Source organism: Plectropomus leopardus, chromosome 9 (genome assembly GCF_026936395.1).
Source record: "Plectropomus leopardus strain MGB_pleo_1.0 chromosome 9, ASM2693639v1, whole genome shotgun sequence".
Taxonomy (NCBI): domain Eukaryota; kingdom Metazoa; phylum Chordata; class Actinopteri; order Perciformes; family Serranidae; genus Plectropomus; species Plectropomus leopardus.
This window is the reverse complement of record NC_142184.1, coordinates 29,124,146-29,142,336: the sequence shown is the minus strand read 5'-3', so window position 1 is coordinate 29,142,336 and position 18,191 is coordinate 29,124,146. Positions and strand designations below refer to the sequence as shown.

General features: G+C 41.7%; 1 protein-coding gene across 5 annotated transcripts; it reads left to right on the top strand.

The window, feature by feature from the left end:
- The first annotated feature begins 281 nt into the window (after positions 1-281).
- cdk11b (cyclin dependent kinase 11B) lies at positions 282-17,567 on the top strand. Of its 5 annotated transcripts, none has more exons than XM_088082461.1 (20): positions 282-352; positions 1,421-1,551; positions 2,036-2,175; positions 2,323-2,450; positions 2,561-2,705; positions 3,266-3,402; positions 4,772-4,885; positions 4,989-5,087; positions 5,877-5,993; positions 6,096-6,176; positions 7,673-7,911; positions 8,016-8,106; positions 8,196-8,317; positions 8,421-8,526; positions 8,675-8,796; positions 10,074-10,181; positions 10,547-10,663; positions 12,086-12,234; positions 16,180-16,369; positions 16,945-17,567. In XM_088082461.1, the coding sequence occupies exons 2-20, from the start codon at positions 1,441-1,443 to the stop codon at positions 17,035-17,037; spliced, it is 2,409 nt and encodes an 802-aa protein (XP_087938587.1). In that variant the 5' UTR covers positions 282-352; positions 1,421-1,440; the 3' UTR covers positions 17,038-17,567. The 5 variants fall into 5 exon arrangements, with proteins under 5 accessions (XP_087938587.1, XP_087938584.1, XP_087938585.1 ...); XM_088082458.1 differs by having other exon boundaries at positions 3,227-3,402; XM_088082459.1 differs by having other exon boundaries at positions 2,036-2,187.
- Positions 17,568-18,191: the final 624 nt, after the last annotated feature.

Sequence of the window (18,191 nt, the reverse complement as noted above, 5' to 3'; positions counted from 1 at the left end):
TTTCAAACACCCACTCAGATAATATCGCATTATTTCATATAGCCACTCAAGTGTTTTGAGTTGGACCCTAGGTTGAAAGGTCATAAAGCTCCCTGGACCAAATCTGCAAAGTAACTTGGAACTAAAACTATTAAATTTGATAAATTTTACAGCTCTATTTTTTTTTTAAAATAGCCACATAGTGGTGCTATCCCATTATAAATCACTTATTTTGTCAAGGTTTATTATATTATATTATATTATATTATATTAAAGGAGGAAGTTATTGTTTCACATCGGAAATTTTAGTTGCGGACGTTACTGGCTGCGTTAACACTTCCGGTGTGCCATAATACCGCTGCGCATACCTCAGGTTTGTTTAGCCATTTCACCTGCTCGCTGGTTTATTTAATCCTTTTTTGTACCTAGGCTTTTAAGCAAAGCTCCGGACATAGCCATATGCCCTTCAGTTGATAGCACTACTAGCTGTACTTACTATTCCCTTTAAAATCAAGTATTTAGCTCTAGAAGATGTTTAGCAACGGTCGACCATGCTAGTTTTAGCTAACGTTAGCTGGCTAATGTGATAGCACCCACCGCTGGACTGAAAACACACAGCGGCTTTAACGTTTGAAGTAATAAGCTCAACAGTAATTGTGCATTTTTCCCTGACGTACGATTATAACGTACTTTACAGGTCAACCACCGGCTTACTCAGACACTACTAACGTCTACTGGCCTTTTAACGTTAGCTAACTGCTAACGTGCACAACGTTACGTTATCGTTGTGATGCACGTTATCGATAATGGGATGTCAAATGCCAAACATAACAAAAAAAGTCACCTTAGGTCCATTGACGAGGTATTGTTTGGGTTGTATTTAGCGTAAATATGACTACTTGTGCAATAAAAGTGTTTGAAATTGCGATGCGTTGTAGTGTTACAATACTGGGAATAGCGGGCCTGTAATCAGTTCATAATAAACAGTTTATAAACCTGACTTTTTTTTCTCCCAAAAAATCATTGCAGCCTGCTGGAGTGAATATTAATATTTACTTAAAGAATTTATTTTTATGTCACTCTTATGAAATAACTGCTGATTCACAATAAGGCCTCAAAATCACATATTTCGAATGGCAATTCTGCCAGATCCTCAACCTCGAAGAACATAAGCGTATTTTAACAGTTGGACAAACTGAAGACTAACAATGTTTTTCACCAGTGGTCACATTTTAACTACTTGCATAAACAATGTACATAGAGGAAAACTAGAGAGATACATTTTGAAAAACGATGACCTGCAAGTGGCAGGCTCTTCAGTTGATCTGTTTTAAGTGTAAATGTCAAACTCTGCAGGAATCAGATTAAATGAATTCTAAGTTGAAATGCAATGTTATGCACACTTGTGTGTTTATGTTTGTGTGTGTGTGATGTGGAACAGGCGGTGGAGAGTGGACGCTGATGGGGGACGAAAAGGAGACCTGGAAAGTAAAAACACTTGACGAAATCCTGCAGGAAAAGAAACGCCGAAGAGAATTAGAAGAGAGAACAGATCTCAAGCGCCAGAAAAATGTAAAGTATCTCAAAGCTAATGTAACACTCACATACGTTAACATAGTTTTTAAAAAATAATTTGCCAGAAACACTTGCTGTTTTAGTTTTGTTGTTTTATAAGATTTCTATAGAAACTCATGGAAACTAAAAGAATAAATGATAAGAAAAGGCAAATTGTGTGATAAATTTATGTTTGAAAACACATAGATTTATTCACAGTAACATTATAATTGTAATATCCATAACTATTCTTGTTGTGTTTATTGTTTTCATTATTATTTTTTGCTTTTATATAACAGTTTAATGACCTATTTCTTAAATGTTGTTTCAGAAGCTTAAGACACACACTAAGAGACAGTTCTGATGAGAAAATAAAAATAATTTCTGTATTTATTCATTTATTGAGAACATTGAATTGCGTGTCTTATTCCATATCTGACAGTATTTTAATGATGTCTCTATGATTTTAACAAAATATTCTGCTTCCTCTTGTCTTGCACAGTTCACACAGGGCCTTGTTCCACAGTCGGATGATCGGGAAGCCAAACGAGATACTCCGGAGGAAGGAGAACTACGGGATCAAAGGATGGAAATAACAATTCGTAATTCCCCGTACACACGGGAGGACTCAACAGAGGACAGGTACTTGCCACTGTAAGAGACAAACATGAGTGTATTTTCACTTTGGAAGTAGTATGCATGGAATAATTCAATTTAAAATGTTATGGTTGAAAATGACATGTCGCTGGCTCTATGAACTGTCACAGCGTTTTCTTTTTATTTCTACAGGGGTGAGGAAGATGAATCATTAGCAATCAAGCCTCCACAGCAAATCGCAAGAAAAGACAAGTCTCACCATAGAAAGGAAGAGAAGAGAAAAGACAAAAGACGTCATCGCAGCCACTCTGCTGAAGGAGGTGCGGGAGTGCAGCTTAGTTACCGCTTACGTGTGATTTTCAGCTAAATACAACATGTTTGGAACAATTCTTCAAGATCTTCTTTCACTCATGGCCTTTTACTCTTACAGCAGGGAAACATGTACGACCCAAAGACAAAGAAAAAGAACGAGAGAGCGATCGCAGGAAGCGTCAGTGGGAGGAAGACAAAGCACGGCGAGACTGGGAGAGGCAAAAACGCAGGGAACAGGCCAGAGCTCATTCCCGCAGAGAGAGGTGAGCATAGACCCTGGAAAGGCACCCCATATTTGATTATTTTTGATCATTTACGGCACTAATGTGTTGATTGTTTTGATTTTCCATTTGATTAGTGTATGCCAGCAAGTTTTTTTCTTTTATTTTATTTATTTATTCATTTTATTTGTTTATTTGGAGTAAGCATTCAGTTTGCCAGGATGATGAAGCTTTTAAGCAACATGAAATTGATCTAAATTTCTTTTATTCTTCTCTCAAATTTATAGCTACTGTACTCTGGATGAAAATTCACTGTAAAAAGAATTAAAATTTTCGAAAAAACAATCATTTTTGAAATATATATATAGTCAAGTGGAAATGCAACAAACCATCCATGTCAGTTTTGTTATTGTAATATATTTCTTGTTGAATACAGCTGTGAGGGTAACAGGGCAATGCTGCAGCCATAAAATAATTGAATGTTTGAGTAGAACAAGCTTTAACAACTTAAACTAAAAAATAAACAAACATTGACAAGATTGGACTTTTGGTTGTCTGGACAGACCCCGATTGGACTCTCCTGGGTTTTTTTTGGACCACAGGGACCGGCTGGAACAGCAGGAGCGCCAGCGTGAACGGGAGCGCAAGCTGCGCGAACAGCAAAAAGAGCAAAGGGAGCTGAAGGATCGTGAGAGGAGGGCCGAGGAGCGACGCAAAGAGCGAGATAGTCGGCGGGAAGGTCAGTGAATGAACACGATCACCTGGTGGGCAATTTTTGATCCTGGATAGGGCCAGGCTGTTGATTCAAGTTCAGACGAAACAGCATTTTAAGGGAATCCAGCCTGAGGGCAGGCAGGTGGTATATAATGTTAGGAGGCATTTAAGACTTTGTCAGAAGTGTGAGGGCCTGATGGTGTAAGATCAAGAGGAGAGGTGGGGCAGCAAACTTTTTGTCTTTTAAATGTGTGTGTGTATCTGTGCCGTTATATCATTCTGTGTGGCCTTTATACATTCAGAGGTTTTTGCGGGTCTGTGATCACAGCGCAGACAGACCTCTCCATGAGTTCTGTTTTTCCTCAGCAGCAGTTTGTCAAAGGGTGGATAATTGTTCTATCAATCTGCACACGACATACTTTCTTTTACAAGAAGAATACGCAAAGTGATTTAGGAATGCTGAGAGACTGATTTTTTTTTTGGACATTTTTCAGCCCTATATTACATTAGAACAATAACCTCTATTACACATTGCAAGCATACATATAAACACTATTTAATGGAAGAACATACATGCAACCTCTGATTTAAATTTCATATACCATCTCGCACACTCCACATAGTCCTCTACTCATTAATGTCTTTGTAGATGTTTATGCTTTGTTGTTGTGTCTGTTGATTGATTCTATATTTGATATTGTAATAAGATTTTTGGCCTCTGAACAGGAACCTGCTGAAAACCACTTTTTAAACTGAGTCAGGCCAGTTTTAACTGTGACAAACCTAATATTACTTTTAACTCCTTTCCTGCATAAATAAAACAAATAAAATTAAATGTATGGTTAAATGGGTGCACAGTATGGCTCGTTGATGTGGTGTGTAGGGGAAATTTATCATTATTTCATTGTTAATTGCATATTTTCACATGCACCACACACTACTCTATATTTTATTTCTTGTCTTAACTTGTGTGTGACTCAGCTAAGTTAATGACACATTTTAGGTCACAGTAACAAGTTGTGTTACCCTGGCTTCAACCTGCAACAAGGACATGTGACGTTCTGTTTTTTGAACAAACATGTTTTCATGGTGCCATGAGCTGATGCTTTTAGGTATTATCAGTAAAAGTGAATCCAAAGTCTGTTTTGATTGGCGTGTGAAAAAGGGGCCGGCTCCTGTGAGAAGTTATATCCATGTCTGTCAAATGTGGCGTGCTTCAGTTGCTCTGCAAACCCACTCAGGGCTTTGATTTAAGATCTTTATATTTCTTACGACTATGCCTCCAAGAAGTTTCATTTTGAGTTAAAAAGTAAATTGCACTCAAAAAGAGATATTCAAAGAATTAAAAAAAAAACGTAATTTCAACTTGAATAAGAGATTTCTCCTGTCCACAGTGCCGTCTCACCATCGAATGCTACCTGATGAGTCAAAACAAAGTCACCGCAGCCGAAGTCCCATCCGCACTCCCCGGGACAGATCGGAACACAGCGAACCACGGAGAAGTGGAAGTAAGTTTATTCATTTATAAATGAAATTTCACAGACTCACTTTGCCCAAGATCATCTTCATTTTGTACATTTCAGAATAACTGACACTGGCTTTTGTCTGCAGCATCAAAGGAGGAAAAGCCAGAGAGCAAAGATCTGCTCGCCGACCTCCAGGACATCAGTGACAGCGAAAGGAAGACCAGCTCCGGAGAGTCTTCCATTGGTAAAGGGTCATTTAACCTCGACTCATAGCAAAGACATGAACAACAAAGTCGCAGTACTTGGATTGTCCAGTTACCCTTTAACTGTAAATCTAAACACTTTCAGGACGCCTGACGTCTTTGGTCATTTACACTTCTGATAATAGGTTAGTCATTATAGCTTTGAACTGTATTAGAAGGGACGAGTGAGTCAGAAGCACTGCAGGAATGCACTGGTGTTAAACACAGACTGAATTTAAAGATGGACGACTTGTCCCCCCCTTCCCCCTTCATGCTTAAGTGAAGCTAAAATGTCCTGGACACAGCCACTGTCATCTTGAGCTGGTGTCTTCATTTGGAGCCAGAGTCTGGCAGAACGCCTGTCTGACCATTCGCGAGCAGCACCAGTGAACGCGAGCTCACTGATTGGCCAACACAGCTGTGAATCATGGCAGAAAAATCCACATTTTATAGCATTAAATACCTTATTAAAACCAAAATGATCTTTAAAACGATCACTTGATCAAACATCAGGGTGATGAGAACTACCTTAAATGACAGAAACTATCTTTGGGAAATATTTATTTGGCTTGTTCTTTGAGTTTTTTAGTTTGGCCTTTGTCTCATTCACTAACATGGAGGGGCGTGCTTTATAACCTGTACTACGGACAGAGACCAGGGAGTAATCGAGTCTATGGTGCTAACACATACAAGAATCTACAACTACAGGATAGTGTGGCTATTCATTATTGCAGTTGAATTGCTTCCAGTTATTTTTAAAAAAAACTTCTCTTGTATCTTTTCTTGTCAAGCATCAGGATCAGGCTCTGAGGAAGAGGATGATGATGAAGAAGAGGAGTCCAGCAGCCAGAGCGAGGGTGAAGAAGAGGAGTCCGTTTCTGGCTCAGGAAGGTCTGAGCATAGTGCAGGTAAAAGTGCCAAAAACAGCTCCACCGCTGTGACTTCTGTCACCGTGTCAGGTCCAGTTACGCAACATCACATGTTTAACACAGCAACATCCTCTCTTTCAGAGGACGTGAGTGAGGACGAGCAGTCAGGGGAAGACTTCGAAGAGGAGAGGGAAAATGGAAATCACAATCACATACCTGCAGGTGGGTAAACATGTCAGCTGGGATTCGACTGTGTTAGCAATTTGAATTTGACACGCAACTGAACTTGGAAAGTTTTCCAAAGGCATATTTGATCAAGCATCCCCATGATTTGAGTGTTCTGCTGCCTGGCTAAATTGTAATTATTTGTGTGGTTAAAAAAGGAAATAGGTAAACAGTTTATATCTGCAAACCATTTTAGATGGGAGAGTTGCGTGGCCAGTGGAGAGAGAGTCCATAAATCATATTCGGGTCAGTAAAAGCTTGGCTCTGTCTGCTGAATATTTGGCAGTTTTATTTATAAATCTTCTTTTGAAGGTCAATAAAATGTCTTGCCAGGATTCATCTCTGCAGGATTCTTAAAAGGCACAATCTGTGATCCTAATGCAAACGAAAATGTACTAAACGTTAAAAACACAGACCTACAGCCTGATGTCAGTAACACAGGGACTAACACGAGGCAACCACTTAACAGAAACAAGCCTTAAAGGGATAATTCTTTTGAAATGGGGCTTATATGAGTTACTTATTCATAGTCAGTGTTTTACATTCAGTTAGATGTCAGTTGGAGAAGCAGGCTGGAGTCTGACGAAGAGGCAAAGCAATGTACTTCTGTGGCGTTAGTAACAATACCTTTTCAGCCACCTAGAAGAATCTAATCTAAAACAGTTTAAATGTATACCATATATAGAATATTTCCAAAGCTTTCCCTTGATGCAGACAGTAATTACCGATGGGGAAACTAAGCTGTTATGTCGCTTTCTTCAAAGCCAGACTCCATTGAGAAAAACAGTGATTTAGCATCTCTGAAAACAAGGCCTGCTGGTCTACTGCTGCCTCCAACAGTTTGCTTCTTTGTCATATTGTGTGACTTTGGTGTTGAAAAGGTTTAGTTCGGAGTGGCCAAAGTAACACAATAACACAAACTAACTGATCAAGGCAGCGGTAGACCAGCAGCTCCTGTGATCAGCAAGCCAAAATTATTGTTTGTGTTTATGGAGTCTGGTTGGAGCATAGACAGAGAACTAAAGCCAATAGCAGAACAGACTGTCTGACAGAAAGGTGAAAATACGTGAACTGATACAGATTTTTTTAGGTGGCTAAAATACATTTTGTTGCTGGACTCATCTACAGCAGTAGATTGCTCTGCTTTCTTCTCCAAACTCGGAGCGCGCCGACTGACACCTGCTGTATGTAATACCCCGACTATAGAGAAGTATTTCGCTCCCATACAGTTGGAGGACTCACAAATTGAATATGATTCAATCACACCGTAAATATGTTATCCAGCAAGTGACATCATAAACACAACAGTGACCGACCACCTCCTTAATGCAAAGTATGACTCTGATGAAGGCCGCAAGCCACGTGTTGATCACATGATGAAGTTGTTTTAAGTTCATGCAAAAATTGACATGGGAATTTTGACCTCTCCATATCTAAATTCTAGCAACGTAAATGTGCCAACACTTAACTGACTGCAGCCTTTCGCCTCACAGTGCCGGAGTCCCGTTTCGATCACGACTCAGAGGAAAGCGAGGACATGGAGGAGGAAGAGGAGGAGGAAGAAGAAGAGGAGGAGGAGGAAGAGGAGGATGCAGGAGATGGTGACCCCACGCCTGTATCTCAAGCTCATTCTGGACCCCCCACCCCCGAAGAGAACTACATCCCAGACTCCCCCCCGATTTCACCTGTGGAGCTGAAGAAGGAGCTGCCTAAATATCTGCCCGCTTTACAGGTGGGCACCAACATAATGCAAAATCCAGCTCAGCCACAAATTATTTTTGTAATCATTTAATGCAAGCGAGTAGCATGCTGAGCTTAGACTGTGTTGTTTTTCAGGGTTGTCGCAGTGTTGAGGAGTTCCAGTGCTTGAACCGGATAGAGGAGGGAACCTACGGTGTGGTGTACAGAGCCAAGGACAAAAAGACAGGTACGGAAATAAGCACATAGGTCCGTTCGCCTTTGGGGTTCTCAGATGTGTTTTTAGGGGTCTCACTGAATGCGGTCTCATGTTTGCAGATGAAATTGTGGCTTTGAAGAGGTTGAAGATGGAGAAGGAGAAGGAGGGGTTCCCCATCACCTCTTTGAGAGAAATCAATACAATCCTGAAAGCTCAGCACCCAAACATTGTCACAGTGAGGGTGAGTGGACTCGAAAATGACTTCAAATCAACACTTATATTGGCTAATGTGTGTCCTTAAGTGTCCGAGCTAAACCTCCTTCTTGTTTTTCCCTCCCTGTCAGGAAATAGTCGTTGGAAGTAACATGGATAAGATCTACATTGTGATGAACTATGTAGAACATGACCTTAAGAGTCTGATGGAAACCATGAAGCAGCCCTTCCTGCCAGGTAAACTGAGACATTACTGCATCTGTAAAAAGTTGAATGTGATTTTAAAAAAATGGTGCTCTGTCTTTATTTTTTTCCTTGTTTATGGATTAGCATTAAATCATCTGCCTCACAACAGCTCTATTGAAGCATGAAGTTTCTATTTCAGGTGAAGTAAAGACTCTGATGATTCAGCTGCTGCGAGGCGTGCAACATCTCCACGATAACTGGATCCTCCATCGTGATCTGAAGACGTCCAATCTGCTGCTGAGTCACAAGGGAATTCTCAAGGTATGTAGGACTGTGGTTCTCATTTAGGCCCCGTGAACTGAGGGGGGTTAGCTAGTTTGGTGTTATCTTGGCAACAACTGCTCTGTATTTCAGTGTAGGAAATATGCTTCTTTTTTTTCATGAGCTGCCTGTGCAGTAGAAAGACGCAAATACTTTTGAAACTGGTGCTACATGACCAGAAAAAACAGAAAAAGCGGTTGTGGCAATTGCATTTATTAGGTAGAAAACCTGCAACTGCCAGGCTGAACTGCACTGCAACAGGCAAATAAACGCTCCCGCAGGCAGGTGACGTAATGTAAACTCATCCGTTTGACATAGTGGCACCCGGCTGGTAGCAAATGATTTCTCGTGCAGTTCAACAGTAAGCTAAAGCATGTTTCTGAAAACATTTGAGGCGAGAAATATGCATCGCAGTAACCGAACCTTTGTTCATATTTGATCAGCGCTGTTTAGTTTTACTGCTGGATCTCCTTCTTTTCAGCTTTTCTTTTCACTGCGCAGGAAGAGATACAGCACCCACTTCCTGTTTACAAACGTTCACTATTACACCTAAACAGTGCACTAAAATATGTTTATGAAAATATTTTAAGCCAGAAAAAGAGACAACGCAGTAACAGAATCTTGTTTTATATTTGATCAGTACAGCCTACTGTTACAGTTCGATTGAGGTTTGGTCTGAGTTTGAGTGCAGCCTGTAGATTGTTTTTTATTAACAGTTTTAATTATTATTACGACTTGTGAAATATTACCACAAAAAATGTGTTGAAGAAGAAAAAAAACCCTAACCCTTAAATTTATTTATATCTTTTTAAAAACCCATTCATAATTTGGTAGAGTATAGAAACTTCTATACTAAAAGCAGTTCCTGTGATCCATGGTTTGATGAAGTAACACTTTCTCCCCAGCTAAAAGCAATACATTACAGCTCCAGAGACAACACATGATTACTAAAAGTCAATCAGAGCGTGAATTTCTGGCAAAACTGACCAGCAGACAGCGTCCATGTGTAAATAAACGTGTTTTCACAGACAGTCGGTGTGAATTTTATGCAGGCTGACAATAGAAAATATGAATCACACTGTACTTGTAATTTTTCAAATCCAATATGACGATGCTGTACCATGCCGCACAGAGTATATGGTCTTTTCATCTCCTAGGAGACGTCAGAGAATCATAAAATAAACATTTGGAAGAATCCTGTAAATGTTGAGGTGTTGTTCTTTAACCCTGAATGAATTTTCGTGATGTTAATGTGAGCCACCTGTCCTTTACTGTAGATTGGCGACTTTGGTTTGGCCCGAGAGTACGGTTCCCCCCTGAAGCCCTACACCCCTGTGGTGGTGACCCTGTGGTACCGATCCCCAGAGCTGCTGCTCGGAGCAAAGGTGAGAATTCAACTTCACACTAACTCCACACTTCACAGGAACCATATGAAATACCTATGCAGTAGCTGAGGCTACAAATATTAGGCTGATGTATTTCTCAGATACGTGGTTACATCATATTGATTGATTTGGTTTAACCGAAGATATATTTCCAGGAGAGGAATAGTTTATAGGATACCAAATACCGCTGAAACACTATTTGAGTTTTACGGTATATGATTTACACAGCCAGATGTCAGTGGTCCAGCAGACCGTCTGAGCACATCCACTTTCGCACATGAGACAGACAAACGGAGAAGCTTGCCAGCAGACTGTCTACATTGTGTTTCTGCGGACTGCCACTGTGTTTGCTCTTCTCTCCGCAGGAGTACTCCACAGCTGTGGACATGTGGTCAGTGGGCTGCATATTTGGCGAGCTCCTCACCCAGAAACCTCTTTTCCCTGGAAAATCTGAAATCGACCAAATTAACAAGATTTTTAAGGTAAATGCACCAGTTTTCCTTTATAAAAAGCAATAAACTCTCACTGTAAAAGGGTAAAGCTCTTCTGTTTACAGCCTGTAAATCTTTTGAGTGTGTCCTCCGTCAAAGGAGGCAGCATGGAGTTCTGTAGTGCCCCACAGGGTGGAGCTGTTGGTAGACATTAAACCAGCTGATGAAGTTATTATGAAACTGAGAAGTTCACAATATAGGGTTTTTCCATAGTACAGGAGGTAGTGGAGCCGAGCCATGCCGTGAACGACACAGTGTGACTGTTTTTCCAGCACACAGCAGAGCACGGGAAAGCTGTTTACCTTGATGACATATTGGCAGGGTTGATCACTGTTTGAACTGTACCTCTGTGCAATATTGAAAACTCATTCACTGCCTAAGTACTGCAGAATATTACCATGTCTGCTTGATTATACCTGTTTTTTTTAGCAATAGCACTGCTGATTAACCGTAAACCAACCCACCTGTTTACAAGTGGAAAACTTTTAGTGTAAAGCTGAACAGCAGGGAGTTGTGCTTGCATCAGCAGCAACACACAGCTCCGTCGTGGCTGAAAGCAATCAGTAGGTCGTAAAATGAGGCTGTGTCCGTTTTCAGAAAAGGACGATAGCGAGGTATTGCCGCTTGCAGCTTTCTGGAGAACCACTCACCCAAACAACTTTACTTGTGACGCTGTGCTTCCTTGGGAGTATAAGTATCATTTGCTCTTTGGGATCAGGCTGTTTCTGTGAACATAAGTGCTAATTTCTGAAAGCTTTATCGCTAATTCTTTAAAATAGGGGTCCCCTCTCAATTCATCACACGATGTGTCCAATACTACTACTAAATATGACCCAAAGGGCGGCTTAAAGGTATAAAAGGTTGTCCTCAAATCAGAAGGTCAGCGGTTCCTTCCCCGGCTCCTCTAGGCAACATGTTGAATTATTCTTAGGCAAGATACTGAACCCCAAATTGCTCCCAATGCTGCACCAACGCAGTGTGAGTGCGTGCCGCACCATGTACGGTAGCCTCGGCCATCAGCGCGTGAATGTGCTTTGAGTGTTTGGAAGGCCAGAAAAGCACTATACAAGTGAAGTCCATTTACCATTTTTACCATTTGCCAAAGACTGTGCACTTCCTTGGTTCCTCAGCAATACGCCTGCTAAGTGTAAAGTCGATCAGATGAACGGTTGTTGACAAAAGAAAGACAGACAGAGACTGCACTAGTTACATGAAGCACGTCAGCCGTGTGGACTGAAGTCATCCTACTGTCTTTGCCAGTTATGAATCAAAGTATTGAAATGTACTTAGGACTCGTTTGGTGCCACACATCTGAGGTTGATGTTGTCTTTTTGCCAAAGTGGGAATATCTAATATCCACCTCTCCTTGCACTAACAATATGCTGTCTGCCGACTTGTGTGTGTTGTCTGTAGGATCTGGGGTCACCCAGCGAGAAGATCTGGCCCGGCTACAGCGAGCTGCCCGCTGTGAAGAAGATGACTTTCACAGAGTATCCCTACAACAACCTGCGAAAGCGCTTTGGAGCGCTGCTCTCAGATCAAGGCTTTGACCTCATGAACAAGTAAGATTTTTCTCACTCCACACAAATCACACAACGTAACATCTCGAACATGCACTGCGTCTTTACTAGTCTGGTATTCCAACTGTTTTCAGTCTGTGTGTGCAGGTGACTGTAGCTGTTTGCACTGCGTACAGATAACTGTGTTCTTGACAAACCATCCTAGCTGTTAAGCCAGGATGAGTACATCGTTTGTTCCAGTAAATTTCCCAGTTGGTCAAAAATATATCCACACAGGCACTGTATTATTTTCCGTCCATTATTGATAGAACACTGACTAATATCAGCGAAAGGCAAATATCCACCACTAATCAGTAACAATCAGCATGACTCCTACACTGGAAATTGCCTTACTTGGATGAACCCATTGCTACCCTGTCAAAGTCTGTTACTCTTTCCAGCTCTTTTTATGCAGTCAGTGCATTTCTGGCAAGCTGACTTAAAACATGACAACGGTAGCGGAGCGGTAATTCATCAACATGCCTTAGCAGCAGTCCCGTTCCATCCCCTTGTTCCGTTTCACACACGCACGCTCACCATGGTGATGCTCCACACTACAGGAAAATGTTTTAGAAAACACACGTTTAATACGGAAAATCATTTTCACACAGAGAGTAATGGCTTCATAATTCTCTCTCGGACATTCCGAAGATCAGCATTGTTTAGCAGCTGCAAAGAGCAGAGACGAGCTTTTCAGCTCTCCCCTCAGATCTTTACCCACCCACAGAGCCTTCAGCCCACACCTGTAAATGCAAACCATACCGCTCGGTTACCTCGCAGCTGCAGAGGATGGCAACAGCATGTCCGCTGTGGAGGGATCAGGGTTCAGTGGAAGTTTGGCGCCCGTCCAACGCAGCTGAAACCTTCCAGCTGTCAGGAGACTCACGAGGCGTTTATCCAAGGACTGTTTCAGACCTCAGGAGGTCAACACATAGAGAAGTGCAGTTTGAAAGGCTTCAGACAGAGCATCCTGGGATACGTTTGGAGATTTAGTTTGTAGGGTAGAGTATTGTTTGAGTTTGTTTCCGATACCGGTGCCAAAACGATACTTTTAAACAGTGCTGGTGCCTAAACAGTGCCTTAACTGATCCTTTTTTCTGATCTGATACGAAATTTATATACATGTATATTTGTTTTTTAAATTTCAAAGGCCAATTTGAACTTAGATCAGGGGTGGGCACTTATTTTTCCAATGGGGTCACATGAGAAACCCAGATTTTTGCCTGGGGCCAATGAAATTTTGTTATGCGGTAACCTCTAATTTTATCACTAAGTTATCACCAGATTTCGGTATTTTTCTGCGTTTTGTCTTGAAGTGACGGCTTAAGTTATAGACTGTAGAGACTAGAGCAGTGTGCTGGCTGCAAACTCAGCACACTGCTTCACCGCCAACCTCTGTGAATCAATACTTAGCAGTCCGTGACTTGTTAAACTACATTCGGCATCAACCTTACGCCTTTTCAGTGCTCATCTGGACCAGCAGTTGTCTCCAAATTGAAGCTCCCGACGTCTGTGTTGCACAATCAAAATTAAACACTTTATACGCTACTTGTGACAGGAAGAAGCAAACTCGCAATAGACAAGCATTTCAAGATAAAAGTCAATTTAGGTTATTGCACTTTTTTAAAATTTATTTTGGTTTCACAAGTAAAACTGTGAGGTATCTTCCCGGGCCGAGCAGAACCATCAGGCGAGTCGTGGGCTGTGTAATATATATATAAATATCAATGAATTAACACAAAACACTAATTAACTAATTAAAAGTTACAGTAACAAAAACAGCAACATACATTTTGAGTTGTTATCAGTTATTGTCTCCCTAATTCAGGGGAGTCTCAGCAGCTCCACATTAACAGTCCACCTTAAGGGAGCCTGGTCACTCAGTGTCTGACGTGAGGCTAACTTGGCACGCTAACTTCGAAGCTAACCCCCTTCAGTGTCATCAGCAGATGGCAAGAAAGACACGTGAGCTTTGCTTGGGTCTAGAGGAGTTGTAGCTTTAATTCACTGACAAAAAGCCCAAACTGTTCACTCACTACGCTGTTGTTTTTAACTTCACACTCTCTGCTCTGATCGCTGCAGCTGCACTGTCACCGTCACACACTGTCAGACACACACACTCTCCCTTTCTCTCGGCTGCACACTTGCTGCACACAAAATCTGGCACCGAATTCTGCGTAATGGTTTGATTCCTAAGGTACCAGCTGTACCAACCCTAGTAGTTTGGCAGGTAAACATCACACAGCTGTTAGAATATCACATCATCTGTGTAGGAAAGTGTTTGAGGATTTGGACTGTTTGTATCCAACATCAGAAAGGATTTCTTGCTTTATTTGATACTTCATACTTCAGGAAGTGCCATAACATAAGCAGGCCAGATAATATCCTAGGCCTCGAGACGCAGAATACTTCTGGTTCACATCCCAGGTATAAACAGTTCTTTATGGTCTGAATAAAAACCAGCAGGGCTTTTGGGTCCTGAGGGTGCTGAGTAAGTTCACAGGTGCAGGAAGAGCGCACATTCTTGAAATTCCCAAACAAAAACAATGATGTTGATACAAGTAGATGAGGGTCCCCTTTCAATGCCAGTATTGGCCCCATGTGTCAGAGAGCAGGTATCAGTGTAACCCCAGTCAGTAACTCCCGTCCACACTAAAACAAAGGCAATTTGTTCAGTAAAATCTTTTCTGGCTCGTGTTAATCGTTCACTGCCCCCGCTCACACATGGGAGAGTCTAATCAGACACAGTTAGACACAGAAAGCCAATTATCACAATGAGCAGCTCCCCATTATGCTCTGTTGAGCCTGTCATAACCAATTTGGACTCCCTGCACAAACCCGCTGGCCCCTCACGTCAGGCCTGTATCTTGTGTCCAGATCAAGCGGCAACCTCCGAAGCTTCAAAATGAAGCCAACATGAAAGTGCAGAAAAACTGCAACTCTTCGAATGGCCATTTGAGGCTGAGTCTAGAAGCAAAGTAGTCGCTATAGAGTCCCATGTTAAAATGCCCAACATTACACTTTACAGCAGAAACAAACATGTTTATAGCACAACACAAAAAACAGTTAAGGCCTTTATAGCTAATTTCAACATTCATGTCATATAATTCACCAATTTACACCTTTTTTTTTATTATTTTTTGTTTAAAGGTACGCAAATGAAGGCTAATGCTGCTTTGATTGACAGGCTGACAGCCGATACTGTCATCAGCTTCTCAATAATACCAACCCCTCGCTGCTCCACTGCGCCACCCTCTCGCCCATTTAGAAAACCTCTAACTTTAGGCTTTTGAACAGAAGTCCACAAATCAATGTCTGACATCACGGTAGCTACATACACTATTTTTAATTTATGGTTACACTTGGCCTATATTTTTAACATGGTGATTCCTACAAACATTACACGTCCTCTGCTGATATTTAAATCCTAAAAAGCTCAATTAAAACTCAGCTGGGTCATTTGGAGTCTTCAGATTTTCTCAAGAGCTGCACACAGACAGGACCATCAGGGTGCAGGACCATCAGGGTGCAGGACCATCAGGGTGCAGGACCATCAGGGTGCAGAACCATCTGTCTTTGTCAGCTTGTCACTTTTAGTCAACATAGGCGGTCAGTGGTATTGGCTGCTAGTGGAAGCTAATTTACAACAGTTAGTGTAGCTTCATCAGTGTCATTCCTGCTTGTGTCCAAAACTGCAGATCTATTTAAATTGCTGGGAAAAAAAGTCACATATCAGAGCAGCCGCTCAGAGGTCTGGAGCTAGATTTCCTCTTTATCAAAATAAATTCTATTTTTTTTTTTTTACCACCACTCTGCTCTCAGACGATTGTGTTTAAAGAATCAAAGTCCACGCATCAATCGTTGCCTGGTTACCGATGCTTCTTTAGTAAAATGTCACTGAAGCGCATTAACATCTCCATATGAACTCCATCATCGGCTGTTTTCCAGATTTCTCACCTACTGCCCCAGTAAGCGCATTTTATCAGACGAGGGGCTGAAGCACGAGTACTTCCGCGAGACGCCGTTGCCCATCAACCCGTCCATGTTCCCCACCTGGCCGGCCAAGAGCGAGCAACAGAGGGTGAAGAGAGGCACCAGTCCCCGTCCACCCGAGGGAGGCCTCGGCTATAGTCACCTGGTAAGAACATTAGGCTCCACTTTCTCCATTACATACAGCTACCAGGCTTTCCGAACGCTGTCTGTGTTAAATAGATTACAGACCTACAGGCTTCTGCTTTGTGTCCGTGTATTTCCTTCTTGTGTTTTCCATGATGAGCACCCTTTAGTCCCTAATGTTTTCAGCAGTGGTCTTACCCACCCAGGAGCTTACGGCTGATACTGATGTTTCTCAGTAAAAGTTAGTGTTGATATTTGCTTCCCTTGACAACAAATCAGACCATTTCATGCCGAAAGTGTTGGTTGTTTATGTTGGTTTTATTCTTACCAAAGCGGAAAAGCTTGTGAAACATTAAAACTCCACTGAAACCCAGGAAAACTATAATAATAGGGATAAACATGTTCATGCATACTTGTGTGGAATACAATTAAAATGCCTTATGAGAGTCATTCAGGGTTTCTCAAAGTTAACCAGTGTAGTGTGATGAGTTCTCTAATAAATATGTAGGATATAAAAAAATGCATGATTTCACTAGAGTGATGAAACCGACTGCTGTCATTAACCATAACTTAATGTTGTTTGTATGATCACTCCAGGGCGATGATGACCTTAGAGACACAGGCTTCCACCTGACAACCAGCAACCAGGGAGCATCCGCTGTTGGTCCAGGATTCAGCCTCAAATTCTGAGCCCAAAACTGCAGGATGCCTGACCGTCTAACCGAGAAAGCGGGAGCAAAGAGTTCTGGGACTTGTCGTTGTTTTGGACAGTGTCACTGGTTTACAGCTGTACACCGGATCAATATCTGATCAATTACAACTGTAACCATATAGTCAGGACTGTCTCACAGCAAGACTGGTGGCTCGAACATGTTGAATCTCCAGAGTTTCCGCTCAACTTTTCGGCTTCTTCCCTATATTTTCAAGCCATTTCACTATTTTTAATATGGCCATTTTAGCAAAGAGGAGGCACGACCATACATCTGTTAGAAGTTTAGCTCTCATGTTTGAGTTTTGTTTTATTTTCCTTTTTATACTTCATGAGAGAGGACCAGATTTTCTAAATGGTTGGTATTTCCTGGCTGCCTGAGCTACTGTATAATGATGCAGCATTGGCTGTGTTCCCATGCAGCATTACGTTAGAAATTTGCTTAGGACTGTCAATGTCGCTCGATGACAGGGGGACAATGTTTTTGCTAGAAATAAAGTTTGAAACTTTGTTTTGTCTGCCGCCTTCCCTATATTTATAAACTCTGTCCAAGCTATGCAAACACAACCGCATGCTGCCAGAGGAGAAAAAAATGAAGGGAAGTCGAGCCTAAAAAAAAAAAAAAAAATCCAGCCTTGAACCCAACTTGGTAGTTGCTGTCCAAAAGTGATGTCATTCTTTGCACTGCACACTTTGTCTCAGTACTTTGTTCTTTCAGGGGGAAAAGGGGCCCAGACTTTGCTCTGCCTTTGTTTTCAAATGGCTCTGCGACTTCAGAATTACACCAATAAATTCTTTGATTTTGAGCCGAAGAAAAATAAACAGTACAGTAACGTTTCATTCCCTGCAAGACCGCTCACTGCTTTCACAGGAACAGGCACAGAAAAAAAACCCTCATCTTGGGACGTCTTGAGCCAGCACTAAATGGAAATGTTCATTAATCAGTTTTATCTATCTCCCCCCGCCCCCACCGGAGCCCCTCTGCAGATTATTACACCTGATGTGTTGAATAAGCTTGGAAGGAGAGCTGCTGGTGGAACTGACTGCTCTGTCTCTGGAGGCAGACTGCTGGCTTCAATGTGAGGCTAGTAAAGTAAGCTAGACGTCTGAGGTGTTCCATATGTGGTTTAAGGTC